The sequence below is a fragment of the Hemitrygon akajei genome, chromosome 6 (genome assembly GCF_048418815.1).
Source record: "Hemitrygon akajei chromosome 6, sHemAka1.3, whole genome shotgun sequence".
NCBI lineage: Eukaryota > Metazoa > Chordata > Chondrichthyes > Myliobatiformes > Dasyatidae > Hemitrygon > Hemitrygon akajei.
The window spans coordinates 146,177,076-146,203,457 of record NC_133129.1 but is presented as its reverse complement, the minus strand read 5'-3'; the positions used below and the strand labels follow the sequence as shown (position 1 = coordinate 146,203,457).

Below are 26,382 nucleotides of genomic sequence, written 5' to 3'. Positions count from 1 at the left end.
AAAATTCCAGCTATAATCTTTTAGCCATGATTCAATGATGCCTACAACATCATACATGTCAATCCCTAACAGTGCTACAAGTTCATCTAGTTATTCAATATACTGTGAGCATTCAAATACGACATCTTCAGTCCTGTATTCACCCCTTTCAAATATATCCACCTTTTATGCTGCACGTCATCATGCTGACTGCAATTTTGCCCTATTATTAGCCTCTCCTTGCTAGGATCCTCACTACACATTGCCTTTGTTTGTAAACCACCTACCTCATCTTCAGTACTATCGCTCTGGTTCCCATCCCCCAGCCAAATTAGTTTAAACCCACCAAACAACTCTAGCCAACCTGCCCACAAGGGGATTCGACTCCCTTGGGCTCAGGTGTAACCATTCTTTTTGTATAGGTCATACCTTTCCCAGAAGAGATCCTAATGATCAATAAATCTGAACCCCCTTCCTCTGCACCAGTTTCTCAGCCACACATTCACCTGCAAAGTCATCTTATTCTTGCCCTCACTGGCATGTGGCACAGGCAGCAATCCAGAGATTCCTACCTTGGAGGTCTTGTTTCACAGCTTCCTACTTAGCTCCCTAAAATCTCTCCTCAGGACTTCCTCACCTTGTCTACCTATGTCATTGGTGTCAATATGACACATCTGTGACAAAGCTGTAGACTGCAAGAAAACCACATACATATTTTTAAGTAGCTAAGCTGAAAACTTTGAGACAAACAGTGCAGTTAAAGCTGCCAAACACAAAATGTTTCTGACATTAACAAATATTCAGAAACATTTAAGAAAAATGTACAAATATTTGCACTATGTAAGCATTTTAAGGACCTTAAAATATTTACAAAGCCCATCTATAGCCAACAATTTAAAAGAAAACACGATATGCAGCTCTTGCAGCAGTTTGCTTTAGATTTGAATAAATGGGGAAGCAGTCCCTTGTACCTTCTTGCGTCTGGCATAAACTTTCATGGCAAATTCATTACATTATTGTTGGATAAAATTCCCAATTGCCATTCGCACATAATATTTTATAAGTTCAGCAATGGAGGAGATACAGAAAAAAAAGCAACAGTAATTTCCTCATGTTGATGTTTACTCGGCTTCTAATCTAGAAAGTGTGAGCTAATATGGAATAAGGCCAGGCCTCCCATTATTGGCTCACATCAAAAATAATTTAATTATTTAACAATTATTTATTTCACTAAATAAACCCACAGTACATTGGTGCTTTCAATGACTTCATTGAATGTGATTGCTATTTTAATGTTATAGTTAAAATTTATAGTTAAAACCTGCAGGCTCCTTTCAAAACCTGGGTTCCGGTTCATTTTAATTTCCTATGTAACATTTTTTTCTTACTAAGCCAGTTATCAATTTTAAATATAATTTTAAAATTATATGCCAATTTGCAAGTTAATAGTTTCTTTTTCAATTTAATCAACGTAGATTATTCCATTCATGGAACATTTCAAGATGAAGTTTATTTCTAAAGTCTAAATTGTCAAATTAAATTCTGAACAGCAGTTTGCCCTGTACAGATGCTTACATAAGTCTGCTTTCTAAATCCTTTTAATCTTAGTACTTATTCTTTCCATCACTTTTGTATTTCTAAGTCAGTTGCCTGCGCATTCTGCTCCAGAACTTCTGACCCTATAATTAGCAATTTTATCCATCTGTTATCTTTAGCAAACAGCAACATTTTGGAAGCTTTCTGGAATTTCATCTGCTGCATTATTTTGAATCATTTCCTCTTCAAACAATTCAATGAGTCAAGTAAGCCTGGAACCTGTGCTGACTAATCAGTATTATACACTTAGTTTCAAGCTATTCTCTCATTCTGTGCTTTATTGGTCACTTCATTATGTTTCTTACCACCAATGCTCATAATTTCAAGGAGACATTACTTCTTCATTCCTAAATTAAAGTCACTAGTTAGTTTGCTGTCAACTTTTACTATTTTCCCAATTATTTAATGTATGAAACAGCATCTCTGTTTTGACTTCACTTGATTCTTTCAGTACGTACAGATGTATATTAACCGTGCAAGGGATTTTAACCTCATTGTATTTGGTTAGCTTGTTTCCTGTCTTTATTAAAAAGCCATATACTGTACACTTACTTCAAAATCTCAAACTTTAATCTCATTATCTGATGTTCTGTCTGAAATGTCTTCCTGGAAAAAGGAATTATTTGATATCACTGTCAATCTGCCATTGCTGCTTGTGATTTTTATCTTTCTTTTGAGCATGCTCCTCTTCACATCCTGATTCTAATCTTTTGTGTGTTGAGAACCACAAAATCTTCCCATGAAAACTTAACATTACTATTTACTTTTCAAGTTATTTTGACTTTCCTCTTAATCTTTGCATACGCTTGTCATGTTCTGCTCTGCCGTTGCCATGTATTTTCCTTCTGTTTATTCATGCATACAGCTCATTTTAGCTCTATTCTCTGTCTCTAAGCAGGATATAAAGTACTTTCTTGAAACTCTGCCAAGGTCATTGTCATTGTATTTGCAACCCCTCTAGCCAACTTTTCTTCAATTTATTATCCTGGTCTTCATTTTATTTTTCATTTTTAATAGATTCATTTTATTTCTACCTTCACATATATTATAATCTTATTGTCCAGATTTCCCCTACTTTCCTTTGGCTATCTACTCTAGTTCATTTATCATCAATATGCCTAATCACAAATCACCCCTCACTGGGCATCCTTGCTGGAAACCTGAAATTCCTTACAGCAGTTCCATTCTCTAATCACATTCAACTACCCTAGTAAGCCAAGTAAGCAGGTCCTGAACTGCAGGTAAAATTACGAAAAATATAAATAAATCTTTTTTGCATATAAAATGTATGATCACTGTATACCCGAAAATTCAAAATCAAGAAATAAAGGTATTATGAGATTTTCAATTGTTGTCACTTGCAATAGTTTTATTGACAGGACATCACCACAAGACTGCTGTCATTAGTCATAAAATTATTTTTCCCATTACTGAAAATGGTAACAATATGCAGTGGACACATTTCTGAATTCCTGGATAGCTTGCACAACTGTTACCTCAAGGGATTCATTCTCTGCCGAAGAGATCTGCTCTAACCGAGTCTGGCACAGCTTCTCCACCCAATGCTGAACTTTTGCAGATTCTTCCAAATCTTCCCGTTCTGTTTCAGAAACCTGAAGCAATGCACCAATAACTTAGCTCACTCAAAATACTGCAACAGATTGGCATGTATGTAAAAGTTCTCATTTTGTGGTCAACTTTACTGAATGGAGATACCAAATTCCGTCAACTACTCTTTTTAAATTTTTCTCCAGGGTCTATGGAAAAAGAAACTTATTACATCTTACTTAATTTAATTAAAAAGTTATTATTGTAACAGTCAGTAGCCAATATTTTAAAGATTCTGTGGCCCAGTTAGTTTTCTGAAATCATAAACTTTAGTATTTGCTAAGAGTGTTGTCTTGTCTGCACTCCCTGTCTGTGCTCCTTCCCTGCGAATGTGTGTGGGTAAGTCCCCCAATCCTTTATCCCGAGGGGTATTACTTGGTAAGTATGACAGTAAGCAATAGCAGACCATTCAGTGCTATAGCCATCTGATGTTTACAAGTTCTTAATACCTTCAGAGATCATTGGACAATGATCAGGAGTAGGAACTACTGCTGATTGTCCCACACTAACATAAAGATATAAAGCCAAATACTTTGTCCCATTGCAAATGATCAGTGATAGGGAAAACTTCTGGAGTCCGAAATGAAAGATCTGGTAAAAAGCATCTTGAAGAGAATAATAGGACTAGCAGAATCAATGTGGATTTATGAAAGGAGAATTATGTTTGACTAATTTGCTAATCTGCCAGACTAATTTTGATGGTGTGATTAGTGGATGGGGGGGTGTTGTAGTATTTAGGGTTTTGGAATTGATAAGAACCCACAGAGGCAAAATGGGAGCACATAGAATTGGAGATAATATGCTTACATGGACTGAGCAAACACTAGAAATAATTAGATCATTCTCTGGTTGGCAGACAGCTTAGTGGGATTTACCTTAGCCCACACCTACTTACCATTTTTATCTCCGGGGTGTAGATTCATTTGGAAAGGAGGGGGAACTGCTTTTTCTAGAGAGAACCTGTGAAATTCTCAGCCAGGGAAGCATGGAAGCTACCTCATTAAATATATACAAGGCACAGATAGATTTTAAAAGAGCAGGGGAATTGAGGATTATGGAGCAAACTGGAGCCAAGTCCACGCCATATCAGCCATGATCTTATTGAATGGCATTCCAGGCTCAATGGGCCAGATGGATTACTTCTACTCCTATTGCAATGTTCTTACATTGCAAATTTGGCAGAGGAGGTCAAATCTCATATTTCATGTTAAAGAAGATATTAATCAAGGTGGGATGAAAAGTATAGAGGAGTATATAATATATCTTCAAGAAGGTATGGACAAGTTGAGTGTGTAGGATGAGAACATGGTAGATGGAATATGATTTAATAACATATGAATCATACAGAATGGTACACAATACAAGAAAAAAAGTGTTATTTGTAACACAAGAGACTGCCGATGCTGGAATCTGGAGTATATATGAATCAGTGAAAGACTGCAAAGAGATGGGTCACAGACACCCATGTATGCTTCATAGATGCCAATGGAGACCAACATGCTGATGCAGCAAGCTGATAGGAAGGCAAATTATAATTTTCATCTTTAATATATCAAGATTTGAATACAAGATGTGTGTACAGTTCTTGCAATTTAATAAATCTGGGTCAGACCACAGTTGTGGTCTTGCTTCATTTTACAGTTTCGGTTTTGGGTGCAGCATAGATTCACAAGACTGATTCTAGTGCTGGTGGGTCTTCCTTAAGGGATTGGGTAGGTAGGGTCCTTATCTGTTGAGTTCAAAAGCAAAATTGGATTTCTCATTCAACACACCAGTTTCTTAAAGGACTGAAGAGACTAGATGAACTTTTCACTGTGGAGTTTGGACTGGGTATGGCCATTCAGGATTGAGCTTAAATACTCCTTAATACAAAAGAATCGTGTCCCTGTGGAATCATTTAACCCTAAGGGCCATGAAGGCACATTGCATTTGTTTCGTAGATTTCTGGACTTTAAAAGAATCAAGGATGTGGGTATAGTGTAAGTAAATAGTGTCATGTTAGGAGGTAAGCGGTGATCTTGAAAAATGGCAGGGTTACATGCCCTTATCTTGCTTCTATTTCCTATGTTCTTATCTACCAACATTAAAATGGAAAAGAGAATTGAAAGTTACTGTTTTTAAAAAAACTGACCTAATGTTAGTTTTAAGAAGTCACTCCAGGACTCCTGCCGTTTGATTATGTTAGGTAACAGGTTCAGGTCAAAATATATTTAAATGTAAATAGATATTTTTAATGTGGTGAAAGAACAAAAAAAGTAGAGTGCCTTCTACTTCATAATTTTATAGAAGTAGCACACAATGTAGAAAATATTGGCCTGGAGATTCCATTGTGCAGCATTTTGTTTCTCTGTGCTTATATTAAGCAACACACATAAAGTGTTGGAGGAACTCAGCAGGTCGGGCAACATCCATGGAGAGCAATAAGTAGTTGATGTTTTGGGCTGAGCCTTCATCAGGACTGGAAAAGAAGGGAGAAGACAACAAAATAAAAGGTGGGGTGAGGGGAAGGTCCACAAACAAGCAGGTGATAGGTGAAATCAGACAAGGGGGAAGTGGATGGGTGGGGAGGGGGGATGAAATGAGAAGCTGGATGATGATAGGTGAAAGAGGTAAAAGGGGTGAAGAAGGAGGAATCTGACAGGAGAGAAGAATGGAGAAATAAAGGAGCAGGAGTGGGAAGGCGAGAAGAGAAGGGGTAAAGAGGCAAATCAGAATGGGAAATGGAAGAAGAGAAGGGAGAGGGTGGAGAAATTACCAGGTGAGAGAAATCAATATTCATACCACGAGGTTGGAGGCTACCCAGATAGAATATGAGGTTGCTCCTTCAACCTGATAATAGCTTCATCATGGCAGCACAGGAGGCCATGGACTGATACCTTGGACTGGGATCAGGAAATAGAATTAAAATGGGTGGCTACCAGGACAGCCTGCCTTATGGAGTGAATGTGCTCAATGAACTGGTCCCTCAATCATCGATATTAATGCTAACTGTGTGAACACAAATGGTGCATACAAGCTCAGTGTATACTGAATAAGTTGTGGAGCTTGAGGCTCGTCTTGGCTTTAGTTAAAGGACAAATGATTTGGTTGAATGTTATTGAGTGAACAGCTAATTTTTCAGTAGGTGCCTTCTTTGTTTATTTTTGATTGCCCCTACACATCACCTTATTGCCAATGTTCTCAAAAATCTTTGATCACTCCTCTAACTTCATAATCCAAAAATCTCCCTGATTTCCAGTATTCGATCATCTCAATGACCCCACAACGTTAACCTTGCTTCCGAGTAGAATGCCTTAGTGTGTCTTGTCTTGTTTAAGAATGAAAAGTGTATGTGTAACAGACTTTTAAAATTTTCAACATGGATTACCTGCTGTTAATATGAAATCTTGACACGAGCAGATAGAAATTTAAAATCAAGATGGCAGCTCCTTAAATGAGTACCTTGAAAACAACTATAATGATAAATGTCCGAGTACAAATGAACTCTATGTGGAACCTTCTGCACTTCCACTAGGTGTTCTGGTTTTCCCCAGAGGGTAATTAGTCACAGTAAACTGACAGCAGGTGATTGGCAGAATCTGTGGGGAGATGATGGGCACTTGGAAACTAAAATGGCAGTCAGCATAGTATTAAGGTAAATGGATGTTTGCTGGTGGCCAAAGGAAATGTTTCAATGCTCTGTGACTCTTAGAACAGGAGAATACCTTTGGGAATGTACTTTTATTGATGCTGGGAGATCCTAAAATCTCCATGGTTCGCTTGAAACAATGTGCAATGGGGAGGTCAATTAAGTGCATTAATCAGACTGGATCAATGAAGATGACATTTTACCTCATTTAAATGAAGGTTAATGCACATCCAGCAAATAAAGTCCAGCTGAGAATTGTTCAATAAGACTAGCAAAATGCTCATAGTGTAAAATTATCTAACCTTTTAAATTAGTTTATGCAACTTTAGACAGTGAAAATAATCAAGAGATCATATACAATTTAGCTCTCGATAATGTTAAATGCTCATGCAATAACCTTTCTCAACTAAAGAGAAAGCAGTTGCATTCTAACCCATAAGGTTCAAAGGGGTATGATACAGTGTGAATAGCAACAGTACATTCCTCTAACAGAGACCCTCATTTAAGCAGTGCAGTCCAAATCTTCCCTCTCCCAATACATACATACACACTGTTATTCTCTCCTTACACTGTAAGGCTTACAGTATTAATGTTCTGGCATTATCAAGTTGCCTCTCATCTGACAATTCAGCCGACACCAAAAGCTTCATCAAGATATAACACATGACCAATAAGATTTTGTTATATGAAAGGTTAAAATGCTGTCCTAACCTTGTTCCAAAAAGTCCTTGAAAATGCAATTAGGACATGTATTTTCTTGAAATTCATATACGACCATTTATGTATTAAAATCACACAGCCATTCATTTGACCACTTGCAGTCCCAACATACCTCTTGGACGAGTCGGTTTATCTTCAATTGCTTTTCTTTCTCTAACATTTCCTCTTTCTCGATGGCAAGCTTCTGTTCAAATTCCAGTTCCTTTTTATTTTTCCTTTGGTCAAATAATACCTCAGCCTTGGATTTCTTCCTCTCTATCCCTTTCTAACAACGGTTAATATGCAGACTTGGTCATGGAGAACAATAAATAACAACCACTGCAAACCACTCAAAAACGGAACCAGGCACACCACCAAAAGAAGCAAAAAGTTCGTAGAAGATTACATTCGCATTTATGAACCCATGCAAAATTTAAAACATGCCCACTTAAAAGACAGATGAATAGTTCAGAAATGATTAAATCCCTTTTCTGTATTCCTTTGGCTCCCTAATAATATCTTCAAAAAGTGCTGTCTCAGAAGATGCCATCCATGGTTATGAACTGTTATCACCCAGGACATGCTCTCCTCTTATTACCACTATCAAAAAGAGGGTACAGAAACCTGAAGAGACACTCAATGTTTTTGGAACTGCTTCTTCCCCTCCATCGTCTTATTTCTGAATGGGCATTGAACCAACCCATGAACACTACCTCACTATTTTTTCTCTCTTTTTGCACAACTTATTTAATTTATTTATAAAAATATACTTCATATTGTAATTTATAGTTTATGCATTGCTCCGTACTGATACCTCAAAACAAATCTCATGATATATGTTACTCATACTGAACCTGTTTCTAATAATGTTTCAAAAACATTTTAAATATGCTGAAGTATATATCTGTTAATAATTTTGATAACTATGAATTAGTTGTTCATTACTATTTAATTAATTGCAAATATTATAAGTTTTCAGTATCTATGAGTAAGAACACATTACTTAATTAACTTCTTTTAAATACTGACAGCAGAGGTCACCAGAGAAGCACGATCTTATGTACTATATATTATATAGAGCAATTAATCAGGCATTGGTCATTAAAAAATAACTGGTATTATAATTGGCACTTCAAAACTGAAGAAACACTGCCAGTAAAGTGAAAGGTTACATCCCCAAAGAAGATCAATATTCTTGTATAAAAGTATAGCATGAAACAGCAAAAGAAATGAAAGCAATCAGGTTAGTTATAAATAAAATGAAGATTATGTTTTACATTGGATGATCTTGTTTTTTTTCCCCTTAGAAAATTTACAAATTACCATGATTTTATTAATGAATTTTGTCAAGTTCAAAGTAATATTTTTAACTTTCAATTCAAGAAATAATTACTACTTTGAATTTCTGTGGAATTCATACTCGCAGAAAAAAACCCACAGCTGTTCTACCATTACCCCTGCTAGTGTCCCCTTTCAATCAACTTTGACCAGCTCTTCTCTCATGCCTCTATATATAACAAAGACAATCTCGGGGCATTCCATAAATTCCTTCTCTTGGGATACAGCATCATCTGATTTTCTCAATCTACCTGCATATTTAGATCCCCCATGACCATAGTAATATTGCCCTTTTTATACATCTTTTCTATCTCCCATTGTTGTTTGTACCCCAATCATGTCCATGATTCGGAGGCCTAAATATAATTCCCATCAAGGTCTTTTTACCCTTGCAGTTTCTTAACTCTACCTATAAAGACTCTGCATCTCCTGATCATATGTGATTCTCTTTAAGGACATGATTTCATTTTTACCAACAGAGCCACCCCACCCACACTGCCCACATGCCAGTGACTTTGATAAGGATGTTTACCTCAAGCTGCGATCTTCTTCCAAGAACAACTCTTATGATGCTCTCAATGTCATACCTACCGATTTCTAGCCATGCTATTCCCCCCACCCCAAAAAAGCTAAATAATATAATAAGTGCTCACTTATGTGACAAAAAAAAATGGAGATCCTCTATGTCTTACTAGAAAGTTCTTCTTGCATAAGAAAACCTCACCACTGATTCACAAGTCCCTTCTCATGTTTGGCCAGCTGCCAACAGTCCATTACACTATCATGAATGTCCCTGCCTAGCCAAATGCAGGGATTTAACAGTAATTGTCAAGCAAGTGATCAGCAAAATTCAAGTGTAGTCCGGTGTTTAAAAAAATGCTGGCCTTCCAATAAATTCAGAATTCAGGAGTCTTGGCTTCCAGCTGCTAGCTAAAATTCCTTTTATATTTTTACCCTCACCAAGATTTAACAAAAAAATCAGAGGTTGGGAATATGTAATAATAAAGTAATAATTTCTAGTGGAATGGGTAAACAATGAAGGAAATAAACAACACTTTACACATTTTTCTGATTCCTTCTATGAATCATTTAGTGTAGAAAAATACCACTTTAATTCTCTTTTCTGCACTGGGTTTGAAGGTTTTGATTGAAGTGTATTGAAGAGCCAATTTAGAAAACTCAGTTTTTACTTTGTAATTCTAATTTTATATTTTGCTTTAAGAATTGGCTTTCAAAATGTTAATGTTCCACTTAAGTGGCAGATAATCTCATGTACATCCACAAGTTAGAGACATGACTGGAATAATTTGGAATATAAGCGGGATGAACAACCAAACAGGGTGTTTGGTAAAGGTTGGTGGTAATGGTTGACCAGAAACTGTAGATAGATAGATAGATACTTTATTCATCCCCATGGGGAAATTCAACTTTTTTCCAATGTCCCATACACTGTATTCAGATTACAAAAACTGAAAGCTGATGTAATTGTCTAAAAAGCCAAGAAAACAAAAAATAATCAATTTGGCCAAACAATGATAATAGCAGGAAATAAAAACAAAACTGAAGTGTACCAGAAATAGCAACATAGCAATTCAGGCCCTAATCACAGTATACTTGAAGAAATTCAAATCTGTGCTCTTGAAGTGCTGGGGTTTAGAAAACATCTAGCTTCCCAGAACGGTTGCTAATTATATGGCATTACTTTACCACAAAGTGAGCTACATCATTTAATTAGTTTGATTACTAAGATAAAATGATTTTTTTTTTAAATACTTGAAAAGGCACACAGAACAGTGAGAAAGATTTAAACCAAACAAAAAACTCAGTCCACACAGAATAAACAAGAACAGCCTCTCACACCAACATCAGTTTCTACCTTCTGAGTGGTGGGATATTTGCCTTCATATCGATAAAACCAACCAATTGCTAAGAATGAAAGAAAAAAAATGCTGTTAGGATAATAATACAAACTATTAGACATGAATTACAGCTTGTTATTAACCTGCGCACAAATTGGTGAGATACAGCTCTTCCTGGAATAGCCATATCGACTTCAGAAAATCAGATGCTGGAAATAAAGAATTAAAAACATAGAAAACCTACAGCACAATACAGCCTCTTTGGCCCACAAAGTTGTGCTGAACACATCCCTACCTTCGAAATTACTAGGCTTATCCATAGCCATCTATTTTTTTAAGCTCCATATTAACCTTTTAAGAATTATTAACCTTTGAGGAATGCTGAACAACGTATTACCTATAACTTATTATTCATCTTTTCATCAATTTTCTTCACGTAATTTTCACTGTTTGTAATTAATTGCATTGGAGCTAAATATCAATGCAATTGTGAGTGGTTGTCCGTCGTATCCAGTGATGACAGTTAAATTTGTGCAGTACTGCTGTGTGTTTGTAGGTAACTGTTGATTCACAGGTTGGGAGAGACACAGATGTCCACAATAAGACAGGAAAACTGCACTGGATCTGGAAGTGGAGCTGCTGATGTTGCTTTCCTTCTCCATCTGGCAGTGATTAGTGCTGCTCGGCATCTCTCCTCTAGGTTGTTGTGAGCAGCTCTAACCAAGGTTTGCCACCAATCCAGTCTTGTGCAGTCTGTCCCCGCCATTTTGGTACAAGCCCAGCATGCAATGTTATACAGTATTGTGCGTGCAATACTGTATTAACTCTTACAAACATAATTGCTTTATGTTGATGCCTTCAAGATACCTACCAAGCAAATCTCGTGTCCCAGAATTTCTTGTCAGTGGTGACTCTCCAACAATAATCACCTATCTATGATATAGGTTCATATTTGTATTTTTCAAAATCTAGCAGAAAAGAAAACTAACACCAATCCATTCAATAGGCCTGACTTGGGTAGATGTCTCATCAGTCAATTCCTTTGACTGTTTCTCAGTTCTCCCAAACCATTAAAACATTTATAAATTACCAAATAACACACAATTAAAAATATTTAAAAATTAAACATTGTTTCAAAGTATATGCAGAAATAAAAAAGTACTAAAATCACCTATAAACAGATAAAATTAAAGTGTTTGACTAAACTCAAACAATTTAAAAAACTGCAAATAACCTACTGCTCACCTTTTCTCACCTTTGAAATGATTAGATAAGCCTTCTATGTACCTTTCTAACATGGCTCGTGTTTTCCAGCCAGGTTTCCAAGCAGGAGCACTTAGAAAATGTAACTTTGTATCGTGCTACTGGAGTCAGTGTTAGAATGTAGTCAGGAGATCACCAATGGGAAAGAGCAGCAAGTTTGGAATTTCACAATTCCATATAAACTCAAGTGGGAACATGAAATTGGTGACACTCATGCAGAAAAATCCCAACTGTTCTGGCTGGAACATTAGCATTTTTCACAAACATGAAGATCTGTGACCTGTAAACTATGATAATATCTAAGGTTGCAAACTCGATAATTAATGATTGTCACATTATAAAATCCTTTATATATTTGTAAATAAAAGTTAATGCATATTCAAGGACATTTTTGATTGCTAGAACATAAAGAGCCTAGTAACATCGTATCAAAACAGTAATCTTTCCATTAATGTTAGTGTAATAAATGATCTGGAGATTTATTTCAGGACAGGGGCAGTGCACATGGTCCTGCCCACATCGACACTGGAAAGGTTGAGAACTTCAAGTTCCTAGGAGTAAATGTCACCATTAGTCTGTCTCAGTCCAACCACGTAAAATGTCACAATCAAGAGAGGCTCACCAACCCCTCTACTTCCTCAGGAAGCTAAATATAAATGGCATGTCTCTATTGACTCTTAGCAATTTTTATTGAAGTACCATAGAAAACATCCTATCTGGATTAATCACGGTTTGCTATGGCAACAGCTCTGACCATGACCACAAGAAACTGCAGAGAGTTGTGGACACAGCTCAGCACATCTCAAAAACCAGCCTCCACTCTATGGTCTCCATCTATACTTCTCATTGCTTGAGTTAAGCAGCCAGCAGAATCAAAAACTCCATCCAGCCTGCACATTCTCCCTTTTCTGCTCTTGCATTTGCAAAGAGATACAAAAGCCTCATTTCACATATCACTGGGCTCAAGGACAGCTTCTACCTTGCAGTTAGAAGGTTACTGACTGGTTCCTTTGTATGATAAGATGGAATCTTGACCTTACAATCTACCCGTTATTATCTTTCACCTTACTGTCTTACTTTCTCTGTAGCTGTTACACCTTATGTTGTATTGCTAACCCTGTACTACCTCAATGTACTGTTGTAATGAATTAATATGAACAGTGTTCAATACAAACTTTTTACAACACCAAAGTACATGTGACAAGAGTAAACTAATTCCAATTCCAATATTAACTTTGCATAAAAATGAGTCAGTAATTGGACATCATTGAAACAAAAAAAAAGCTCCTTGAGTCTGTCACACCTAACCCTCCTTTTTTGATTGACAGGTGGAATTTGAATATAGCACACAACCTCAGACCCTCAGCTATAAAATTCTCTGGCAAACCTGATCCTTTATCAGCTCCGTAGTTGGTTCTGTCAATTCATCCGTTAATTGAAGATGGTCATCAGTCTTTTTGTCTTCTGGGAAAGAAAAGTAATGGAAGGGGAAAACAAAACGTTGTTTAAAATTTATATTCTGCTTCTTCTGGGTCAATGATGGTTTTAGAAATGTTACAGAAATCTGCATGTTTGATCTTATTTCTAATCAAGTAAAGCATGGTGATAAAATACAACATACATCCAATAATAATATTTTACTCCATTATTTTCTTTGCAAAAATACATCTAATGTTAGTCAAAAATAATTTGTGACCTGTTTTTCCATCAATTGTTTATTGTTGGTTGAATTGTTGATTCATATACCTTTACAAATTAACAGTATAGAAATTCGGCATTTGTCCAATTACCTCAGCATCTATGTGCATAAAAATAAGATTATCACACTTTCCAATCAGTATGTTATACAAATGAATCACTAAGCAATTTTTAAAAACATTTTTATTCTTTCTTATTAGAAGGTATAATTTCTATGTTCCAGAACCTATTGTATGGCTGCAGTTTCATAGTCAATACTTCGTGACTCTGTTTTGTGAAAACACTCAGGGTGGACACCATTATGAAACTGAATGAAAATTCCAGAGTGCAGTGTAAAATTTGAAATTAAATGGAACTGTTGTGCTCCAAAAATAAGATTCTGAGCAAAATTAGATGATGTTTAACAATGCTATTTTCTTCAGATTAATTACCATAACATTGATTTTTTTTCTCCCAGTTTATCCTTTGTGCATTGATTTAAAATAAACCAGACAATGTCTCTTTATGTATGATGCTCTATCAATTTAGGCTAAATAATCAAGATACAATTAGTAGTTTTAAAATAAACAAATACAGTTCTGATTTAAAAATATAACAGCTTCACAGAAAGTACGATTTGCTTCTGCCATTTATAGATATTGTTTTTAAAAAGTAAGAAGCGTACATTCTAGAAGGATTAGATACTGAGACCATGACTGGCAAAATATCTCACACACGTCACATTAATAATTTAATGCAAGGAAGTGAATTCAAAATACTAAGAATTTTTTTAAACTTTTAAGGTGCCCAGTAAAGTTTTATGTTAGAAATTGCTCAGTAAATAAAACATAAGATACTCATTTTCCTTCTTGCTATATCAGTGATTGAGAGTCAGAGACAATAGGCTACACATTCTTTGGTCAATAAAAGGGAAATTAAATCACATGTTCTTGGTTGTGGTCCCTTCCTAAGATGTCAGTTATCAGAAAGTGACAAGTACAATCCATATGTAATTCCTCTCATCTGTGCACTGCAGCTTACCCTCCCAAACAGAACATATATCAGAGGATCAGAACCAATACACTACGGTTGTCAATGATATCATAAAAACAGTCATAGACCAGTGTGTCCCCACAAACTCATTCAAAGTCTTCCTCAACCTGAAGCCCTGGATGAACCATGAGGTCCACCTACTGCTGAGGACCAAATGAGTGGCATTCAGGTCTGGCGATCAAGCAAAATACAAGTAGTAAGGTCTCTGGAAAAGCCATCTCACATGTGAAGTGGCATTTCCAAAACAAACTTGAATAACTGAAGGATGGTCAACTCCTGTGGCGAAACAAGTGACCGTTAAAACATGGAGGCACCTTCACAACACCCACAAATTTCAGGTGATCCTGATTCTGATAAGCCCCTGAACACTCTGTGATTTCCATCTCTGAGGCCAACATGAAAGCATCCTTCAGGAGGCTGAACCCACAGAAAGCATCCAGCCCAGACAGGGTGCCTGGCCAAGTACTAAAGACCTGTGCTGATCAACTAGCTGGAGTGGTCATCAATATCTTTATCTCTCACTTCAGTGAGAACAGTCTGAGGTAACCACCTGCTTCAAGCGGACTTCAAATATATTGGTGCTCAAGAAGACCATGGTAACCTGACTCAATGCCCATCGTCCAGCACCATTTAGTTCCACTGTAATGAAGTACTTTGAGAAGTTGGGGAATGAAGCACATCAGCGCCTGCCTGAGAAGTGATTCAGATCTGCTCTAATTTGTCTACAGTCAAAACACGTGAACAGCAGATGCCATTTCATTGGCTCTTCACTCAACTCTGAAACATCTGGACAGTGGAGATGCTTAGATCAGGATGTTCATCATTGACTGCAGCTCGGCATTCAATACAACCATCCTCTCAAAACTGATAAATAAGCTTCAAGACCTCAGGCCTTAATACCCCCTTGTGCAATTGGATCCTCGATTTCCTCACATGCAGACACCAGTCAGTTCGGATTGGCAACAACAGCTCTTCCACAATCTCAATCAGCACAGGTGCATCACAAAGGTGTGATTAGCACTCCGCCTGCCCCCACCCCAGCTCTACTTGTTTTATACTTACAAAGCTAAGGCTAAGTACACCTCCAATGCCATATCCAAGTTTGCTGATGACACCACTGTTGTGGGACAATCAAAATTGGTGATGAATCAGCATACAGAAGGGAGATTGAAAATCTGGCTGATTGGGGCCACAACAACATCTCAATCAGTGTTAGCAAGACCAAGGAGCAGATAATTGACTTCAGGAGGAGGAAAATGGAGGTCTATGAGCTGGTCCTCATTGCGAGATTGGAGGTGAAGAGGGTCATCAACTTTAAATTCCTCGGTGTCATTGTGCTGGATCCAGCATGTGAATGCTATTATGAAGAAAGCATGGCAGCACCTCTAGTTCCTTAGAAGTTTGCAAACATTTCACATGTTATCCAAACATTGATAATCTCCTATAGATGTGCAGTAGAGAGTACTGGTTACATCATTGCCTGGTATGGAATCACCGATGGCCTTGAACAGAAAAAAGCCGACTAAAAGTACTGGATACAGCCTAGTACCTCACATATAAAGCCCTTCCCACCACTGAGCACATCTACATGGAGAACTGTTGCAGAAAAGCACCAGGACCCACACCATCCAAGGCCATGCTCTCTTCTCACGGCTGCTATCAGGAAGAAGGTACAGTAGCCTCAGGGCCCACACCACAGGTTCAGGATTAGTTATTACCCCACAACCATTAGGCTCTTGAACCAGAGAGGATAACATCACTCACTCTTTCACTCAACTGTTCCCACAACCTCTGGACTAACTTTTTAAGGATTCTCCATCTCATTTTCTCAATATTTATTGCTTATCTATTTATTAATTATGATTATTTTCACTTGTTTTGCATTTACACAGTTTGTTGTCTTTTGCACACTGGTTGTTTGACCTTCCTGTTGCTGGTGGTCTTTCATTGATTCTATTGTGTTGCTTGTATTTACTGTGAACATCCACAAGAAGATGAATCTCAAGGTTGTATATGGTGACATATACATACTTTGATAATACACCTACTTTGAAGTTTAATATATAATGTAAAAATATAATGCAAAGTTATCAAATGCAACTGGAAGGAACCATTTTGAGGAAATACATGTAGAAAGAGATCATTTAGAATAGACTGAAGTTTTACTCAGTAACAATGGACAACAAAGATGTTACTTCCTGAACACTTTTGGGCTGCTGATCACGAAAATCATGAACTTTCCCTATCACGCCCCATTTCTTTGAAATCGCCTATCTTTATTTTTTCAATTCATAATTCGTGTCAGAGTAGCTGATACCAAGATTAAGGAGGGCATTTTTGTTGGTCTACAAATCAAACAGGTTATCAGTAACGAGCAATTCGAAAAACTTCTAGTGGGACCACAGAAAACCACGTGGAAGGCATTCAAGAATGTTACTGAAAATATTCTTGGCAACTACAGAGCACCAAACTACGTGCAGCTGTTTGACAACATGCTTCAAACATACAAAACAATGAAGTGCAACATATCACTGAAGATTCATTTTCTGCATTCCCATTTAGACTTCTTCCCTGCAAATCTTGGCACTGTCAGTGCCGAGCATGGTGAAAGGTTTCACCAGGACATTGTGGTCATGGAGAAACTGTATCAGGGCAATTGAAAGCCATCAATGCTGGCTGATAATTGTTGGATACTTAAGCGAGAAGTATCCGAAACTGAGTGCAAATAAAAATCATCAACAAAACATTTTTAGCTTAGTTGGACTATTGCAAAGCATTAGCACCATTATGCAAATAAAAGCATTATATTCAATAAAAGCTAATTTATTTTTTCTCCAAATTCCTTCATGATACAAGAAGTCTGGAATAATATTCATGTTCAGCTTCAAGCGGTTTATCATAACAAAAGAATAAACTGAGGAGACAATGGTTTCAAAAACTTTACAGTCCGGTGTCTGAATTTTTATTTACCAGCTAGATTTGGGAAGCAGCAATGTTACTAGCTGCACCATTGTCATCTGTAGTTTTTGCCGCTTTGATAGTAAGCACAAAGAAGCATAAAACACGGGGTGGTACAGCACAGGAACAGGCACTTCGGCCACAATGTTGTGCCGAACTTATTGCATTACAGGTTGAGCATCCCTTATCCGAAATTCCAAAAACCACTGAAATCTGAATTTTTTTTTGAGCATTGACATGACATCACAAATGGAAAATTCCACAAGGTGCTGGAAGGGTTCCCAGGCGTTTGTGCAAATCTCTGCGCATCACAGACAATTCTAAGAGACCTCACATATGCAATGAAAAGAAGTTAATGAAAAATATAAAAACACATCATAAAGAGCAAAGTGAAGATCTGAGTTATTGAAAGAGTGGACTCATCAGCACTGGAGTGCCCATATGCCACTTAACAGTTTGCTGGTCATGAAACAAGCAAAGATTTAACATAACAAACTGAAAATTGAAGGCAATTGTGAATACACAGTTGGCTGGTTGCAGAAATTTAAGAAAAGGCATGGCATTAAACTTTTAATGACTTATAGTGATAAATTGTCTGCTGATCAGGAAGCAGCAGTGAAGTTCATTGATGGGTTTACCAAGATTGTCACTGATGAGCATCTAACATGCTGAATGACTACATCAGTACAAATGTGTGATGAACAAGTGAAGACAAAGACTTCATACTGGTAGCACGTAAATTCAGAGTGGAGAACACAGTGATGTCAGACAGCCTTCAGGGCGTGTATATTATATATATTTTTTAAAAAAGTGTGTGTGTGTGTGTGTGTGTGTGTGTGTGTGTGTGTGTGTGTGTGTGTGTGTGTGTGTGTGTGTGTGTGTGTGTGTGTGTGTGTGTGTGTGTGTGTGTGTGTGTGTGTGTGTGTGTGTGTGTGTGTGTGTGTGTGTGTGTGTGTGTGTGTGTGTACACTGTATATCTGTATATGCAATGTAAGAGAATTTCATGTTTAGACTTGGGTTGCATCCCCAAGATATCTATTATATAGATGCAAATACTCCTAAATCTGAAAAAAAATTCCAAAATTCAAAACACTTCTGGCCCCATGCATTTTGGATAAGGGATGCTCAAGCTGTAGTAATTAAATTCACAACTAAACTAATCCCTCCTGCACATTCATGACAGCCTCTATCAGCCTCTACTGCTGCCACTACCACTACAGACAGAGGAATCCAGGCACACATTGCTATCTGTGTTAAAAATCTGCCCCGCACATTCCCTTTGAACTTATCCACCTCTCACCTATAATGCATGCGCACTGGTATTAAACATCTCACCCTGGGAAAACCTACTATCTGTTTCCTCTGCCTTTCCCTCTCATATCCTTAAAAATCTCTAGCGTATTTCCCCTCAGCCTCTGCTGCTCAAAGGAAAACAGCCCAGCTTTGTCTAACTTCTCCTTATAGCGCATGCCCTCTGAATTCAGGCAGTATCCTGTTAAACCCCTTCTGTACCCTCTCCAAAGCTTCAACATCTTTCCCATAAGGTGTGACCAGAACTGAATGCAATACTCCAGATGGGGTTTAGCTAGAATTTTATAAAGCTTCAACAAAACTTCCCAACTCGTGACAAAATTACTCGAGTAGTAAAGGCAAGCATGCCATTTGTCATCTGCACCCTCTATCAACTTTTACATCGTTGTAGACTTTGATCCCATATCTCTTTGTGTATCAACACTGTTAAGGATCTTTCCATTAACAATGTACTGTCTCTTACATTTGATATCCCAAAGTGCAACATTTCACATTTGACTGGGTTACATTTCATCCATCATTTCTTCACCCACATCTGCAATGGATTAATATCCCACAGTATCCTTTGCCAGTCTTCTATGTTATCGGCACCACTATCAAAACTTTGTTTCACCTGCAAACTTACTAGCCCATCTACATTGTCATCCGGCCCAGTTATATACATCACAGACAGCAGAAATCCCAGTGTAGATCCCTGCGGAACAACACTAGTCAGACAGATTAAGTCACATTGAGCGCTACCCTCTAACTCATAAGAGCAAACCAGTTCAGAATCCAAATAGTCAATTCACCATTAACCTTCTTGGTGAGCCTCCTATGAGGGACTTTGTCAAACACCTTACTAAAATCCATATATACTGCAGCTGTAGCCTCATTAATCACCTTTGTCACCTCCTTGAAAACTCATTCATGTTAGTAAGACATGACTTGCCCCACAGAAGACATCACTGACTGTCCTAATTATGCCCTTTTTCCCCCAAATTCTCATAAGTACAAACTTACTATCTCTAGTAACTTCCCTACCACTGATGTAAGACTGTTTCCAGGATTATCCCTATCTCCCTTCTTGAATACTGGAACAATGTCAACTAATCGCTAGGCCACTGGACACAGAGATGCTGGTCAAGGTCCAAGACATCTCATTTTTTGCCTCTCTGATTAACCAGGTGCATATGTCATCAGGCCTTGTTGACATCCATCTATTCTTTAAAAGAGCAATATTATCACCTTTATCTCAAAACACCCTATTAGATTAGCATACTCTACACAAATCTCCCTATCGTCCACATCCTTCCATTGTAAATACTGATGCAAAGTACTCATTTAGGACCTCACCTGCATGCTCCGCCTCCAAGTACAAGTTCCCTCCTATGTTCCTGCTCCCTAGTTATTCTCTTGCTCTTGATGTATGTAGAGTATCCATTAGGATTCTCGTTAATCCTACTTGCCAAAGACTTCTCATGGCCCTTACTGGCTTTCCCAATTCCCTTCATGAGTCTTATTCTAGCTTTTTTTAATAATCATCAAGGGCTCTACTTGACTTTAGCTTTCTAAATCTTATATGTTTCCTTTTCCTTCACTTAACTCACTACCTCCCTTGACACAGCAGGTTCCTTTAACTTGCTGTCCCTGCCCTTTTTACTGAAACGTGCCTGTCCTATACTCTGTGTAGTTGGTCTTTAAACACACTCCACTTATCAGATGTGGATTTACCCCAAAACACCTGTTCCCAATTACCTGTCCCTGTTTCAAAGTAAATTTATTATCAAGGTAGGTGTACAGTATATTGCCATATACAATCCTGATTTACTTGCAGGCAGATTCAATAAATCCATAACAGGATAACATATTAGAATCAATGCAAGACCACACCAACTGAAAGAAAGTTTATGCCTAATACTCTCATAATTTGCCCTGCTACAATTTAATACTCTCTTATAAGCCGGTACTTCTCCTCATCTACAGCCATCTTAAAACTTGAGGAGTTATGATCACTATTCCCTACCTATTCTCCCACAGAAAGGTCAGTTATCAGGCTAAGCTCAATACCCATTACCAGGGCCAGTTTAGACCCTCTTCTCATTAGATTATCTACATATTGATTTAAGAAACCCTCCAAGATGCACAACCTCATAAACTTCGGGCGCCCCTTCTAGATTAGGTAATTTGAAGTCATCCACTACAATAACCTTATGGCCTCCACATTTCCTCTAATATGTCTGCATATCTGTTCCTCAATGTCCTGGTAGGGCTATTGAGGGTGTTGGGGGGTAGTAGTGTCTGTAGTATAATTCCATCAGAGTGATCTCATCTTTCCTATTTTTGAATTCAGTTCATATAGACTCAATAGATGAGCCATCCATTATCCCCTCACTGATATTGCCCCCAATCGTCAGCACAACTCACCCCGTCCCAATCCTTTTACCACTTTCTCAATCTTTTCTAAAACGTCAAAACCAAGGAACATTAATTACCCATTTCTGTCCCTCTTTCAACCAAATCTCTTTATCGCTACAACATCATAGGTCCCTGTACTGATCCATGTGCTAAGTTTATCACCCTTATCCATAATAATCCCTGCATTAAAATGCATATACTTCAAACTGTCCATCTCATTGCATCTATTACCTTGCTCCTGCCTGTTTTTCCAAGTCATGGCAGCTACCTTCCTCTCAATTCCTCCACTTTCTGACCTAGTGCTCAGGTTTCCATCCCCATGTTAATCAAATTTAAACCCTCTCAAGTAGAAACAGTGAACCTCTTGGCCAGGATATTGGTTCATCTTTAGTGAAGGTGCAATCCATCCATCTTGTAGAGAAAGCCTTTCATTCCTATGAACTATACATTATTATCACAGTTTAGTGAGATTGAGCTTGAAGTTTCTTCTATCCACTCTGCCCCTTTCCTCTGCCTTCCCTTCTTTGATGAATATAATTAAGTGCCAAAGTATTATATTTCAGTTCTGCTTTGAAAAACAAATAATAAAATTAAAAATTTCTATGTGTTCCTGATATCTTGGCTATCAAAATGATCCCCATCAGATTAAATGTATTAATCCAATAAATTATTTTAAACAAAGCTGCAATGAAGAGCAGGTGACACAAGTTGTATTCAATGCTGCAGTTTACAAGAAGTCTGGCAAGTGAACAAACTACCATGAGTTCTGAAGAGGAAATGAATGCTCCTGGCTACTATTTTGTCCTGTCTTTGGCCAAACTGATTCTGCAGCTCATTTTTATATTCTAATAATACTAAGATTTATGAATGTCATCAGCTTTGGAGAAGACTCCAGAAAGGAAACCAATCATGGACTTGTTTAGTAACATAAATATAGCATTAAATTCTTCCTTTCCTGTTTCAGTGCCTAGTGTAACCTACAATGCATTCTTCATCCGAGAACAACAAATTGAAGTAATCTCGTTAATGTACAGCCATGCAATTGACTACTTGATAATACTACTGACTATGACTTAATTCTGACAAACCCGCAACCAGTGCTTTTCCACATTTTTTGAAACCTTCAAATTCCTTGCAACATTTACAAATATGAAACTGAAGAATAAGTATTAAATTGTGTTAATGTTACTGGCTGACTATTATTATATTAGGGTAGAAGTTAGATTTTCAGGCTTAAATGAATATAAAGTATATCAAAAAGAGATATATGCAATATACTCTGAAAAACATGAAAAGGGAAATTTTGTAAAAATATCTTACTTTCACTTTTTGATGATGGTTGTGGAATTACATCAGCAGCTACAGATATTGGATTCGTGGGCTGTTCATGTTGACCCCAGTCTTCATCCCATTCCCTTTTGAACTTCTGTTCTTGTGCTTCTATCCTGTGAGCAATTCCAATAACATTACTCAATAATCAGAAGAAAAAATATTTCATTTTGCACAACTTGAGTTTCTTTGCTTTCAAATAAGCAGGAAAAGTCATATAAGGTAAAATGTGCCAATTATTGTAATAGTTTTCACATTATTCAAGATAATCAAATTTAATTTAATCCTTAACCATTTTACAGACAACATACTTGATGTGCTTGTGTACCAGGAAATAATGATGTGCAGTTAGTCATTTATTTTTATTTTGTAACTCCATCTGGAATGCTTTTGCTCAATATGGATACTGGTTATAGATAAGAATATATATCTTATCTATTTTCTAGTACCATGTAATTGCATATAGATCTTGTTTATTTGCTACATGGTCATTAAGGAACAAATGAACACAAGCCCCTGTCAATGCTCTCAGAGATGAAGCTGAGGTGACTCACACATCATGAAATCAAGGCACTTTCAGGCTTTCTTCTGAGATAAGCTACATATAATAATTGCATTGAACAAGCCAACAAAAAAAAATCACAACGGGTGAGGTGTAGAACCGTTGGTCAAAGAGATTTTGCATTAACACTAGCAAGGAGTTCTTGCTTGCATTGCTGAATTCCAGTCATTCATGTTGCCGATCATGACTCTTATAGATATGTTCTTGGCAATTTCCTTTTAAATGTCCCCTTTCCATGAGAAGGCTGCCTCTCGCACATTGTTTCTCAGAAGCTTGTGCATGTTTCATACCTATCTTCCCCCAAGCATCAGCCATTGAACAACAGTACCATGTCTAAAACTGGGTCATACAGCACAGAAAGAGACCCTGCTCCCAACTTGTCCGTGCCAACCAAAATGCCCTCTAAGCCGGCCCCATTTGCAGCATCTGGCCCATAAATTCTAAATGTTTTCTATCCTTGTACCTGTTCAACTGGCTTTTAAAAGTACAGTGTAAAGAGTAATAAGGTATTAAATTAACTGATGGCACCAAAGGCAGAAGGGATGGCTAGATTTTAAAGGGGAGCACTCAATGATCTTGGAAGAAATGACTACAATGTTGACTATGAAGGAATTAAAATATGGAAGAAAACATTGAACTCAGAAGGGTGAAGGACAGTGGAAGTAGACAAACCAAATGGCTTTGTCCTTGTCATGTTTGAATTAATGGAGGCTGCCATTTTGTGACACTGCTCTGTAACCTCCACTTTGTGAACTGTTTGATGAACTAATTCTTGCTGTGGGATAACTTAATCAGAGAAATTGAACAAGGACACAAGGAGTTTCTGCTAAACCTGAGATTATTCTCAAATAAGCAGTTTTTTTGTGTACAATGACAGGTTTGCAGAAGAAATCTCTTTAGCTTGGCCCAGTGTCTAGGTGACCCAGTTTGACTGGTTTGAACCAAAGTAGAATAGAACAAAAGAAGTCACCTAGTGCACGAAGTTGTACAGTCCTTAGACTACATCCAATGGGAATCCAACACAGGTCAGTCACATGACTGAGATTAAAATGCAACTTTTGAACTCATGAGGGAAGAATATAAGAATGAAGGGTTTCAAATGCAAAGGGATGAGTACCCCAGAGACTAACTATTGCAAAGAAGAGCCCCCATGTCAGGATCTGGGAGAAGAAGGATCAATTATGTGGCCAACAGGCGATCTTCTATTTCAGTGATACAAATCGGAGAAGTGGTCTGAGTGAGTATTGGTACACAGGGAACAGTAGAATTCATGTTTTAACTTGTTAGCCTGGAGTCAACATAGTTGCGTTGTAGTTTGTGCTGAGACAATAAAGTGCGAGCTTCAATTAATTATGAGTTGTGTAGTGAGTTGCCTCATCTAGATCAGCTGATGAAGAGTCAATAGCAAAGATAGGAAAATCTATTGGTTGAGGTTTTCCCAACTTACTGGGTACTTGCAAAATACCAATGGTTTGAAAAACTGCCAATGTGACTCTGTTCAAGAAGGGAGGAAGATGAAAAATGGTATTGAACTGTTAGCTTAATATCGGCTGTTGACAAAATGCTGCAGTCTAAAACCAAGGAAGAAATAGCTAGTCACTTAGAGAAGCTTAATGAAGTCAAACCTAGTCATTATGCTTTCACAAAAGATAAACCTTGTTTGACAAACACCCTAGAGTTCTTTAAGGATGTACTAAGCAGAATTGATACTGGTGAATCAGCAGATATAGAATATTTGGATTATCAGAAGACATTTGTCAAAGTATAATATAAAAGACTGGTGGACAAAATAGGACCGTTTGGGAAAATGCGATGTAATGTATTGAAGTCTGGATATTGTATAGATGTAAAAGTCAGAATAGTTAAGTCCAGTCTTTATCATGCTAAAAGGATATAACTTGACCTGGCTCTCAATTATTTATATAAATGACATGCAGGAGGCAGCAGGATGTCAGGTATCCAAGCTACACCTGGTGCATTGTATATAGTTTTGGTCCCCTTTATTTAAAAATGATATATTGTGGATGATGGTTAATTGGACCATAGGTTAACTGATGCAGCCACTTACTTGGAACAACTCTTAAGAGAACAAAACAAATTGAGGAAAATAGCCAGGATTCCCTTTGCTTATTTTGGACACTATGCTATTTAATTGGGACAAGAGCCAATGTGCACTTATGTGGCCATTAGACACTACATTGTGCTGTAAGTGAATGGTTGCTTCAGTTGTGAATGTTCATGTTATGTTATCCATTTGGGCCAACGGACGCTGCTTTAAAAAGCATCAATTTTTTGATAATATTGTGTTTTTTCAAATTTTTGATTTTAAATTTATTTTTCAGATCTTTGCCAAGACGCTACAAACACATTTAAATTAAGTGGAAAAAAATTATACTACTGGACCAAATTAGAAGCAATCACCTAACTGGAATGCTGAAATCTACAATTGCAAGCTTGATACATCAGCAAGATAAATTGCAAGGGGAATGGGAATTGTGCGAGGGACAACAGGGAACATCCTAAAATTGAAAGCGTGGAAGTAATGTTGGAAACCACTGTTATTTAAATAATACTTTTTATAAGATTTGTACTTTTTAAACAAGCTCTTGTATTTCTCACACTCACTGGCAGAGAGCAGCATAGCAGCTAAACTAACGGTTTAATCACCTTTCTCACTTTTCATTGGCTAAGTATTAGCATATTACCCATGTAATGTAATAGTTTCAATTATGTAGCCTATTAATTAATTCATCACTATCTAAGGAATTTTCTTTACTGTTCATCATTATCTAAGGAACCATCCTCAAGACGGTTCATGAAGCAACTCGTTTCACTTCTTTTATATTCTCTTTTTATTTTGGACGTGGTTTTGCTACTATTTGAGCCTGTTATCTATATTCTGGTGGCATGTTTTTGGGCCGATCAGGTGATCTGGTGCTTTGCTGTCTCTGAGGGGGTTCCACGAGGTTGTCAGTAAAGCATGCGGTGGGGAGGCCAGGAAACGGGACACGAGCCTATGATCGACTCCATCTCTCACTGTTCTTGCTGATTAAAGCACCAAGGAAGATTGAAATCATCAAGGCATGTGCTGAGGGCGAGTGAGTGTTCAGTACTGACTACCAGTC

General features: G+C 37.4%; 1 protein-coding gene across 2 annotated transcripts in view; it reads right to left on the bottom strand.

Moving 5' to 3' along the window:
* ush1c (Usher syndrome 1C) overlaps positions 1-26,382 on the bottom strand; it is a 191,396-nt gene that overhangs the window by 97,069 nt on the left and 67,945 nt on the right. For both annotated transcript variants that reach the window (XM_073049471.1, XM_073049472.1), the window contains exons 14-15: positions 22,687-22,811; positions 13,358-13,434 (exon numbers count right to left, since the gene is read on the bottom strand). In XM_073049471.1, the coding sequence (XP_072905572.1) occupies positions 13,358-13,434; positions 22,687-22,811 (202 nt within the window). The remainder of the gene's footprint in view (positions 1-13,357; positions 13,435-22,686; positions 22,812-26,382) is intronic.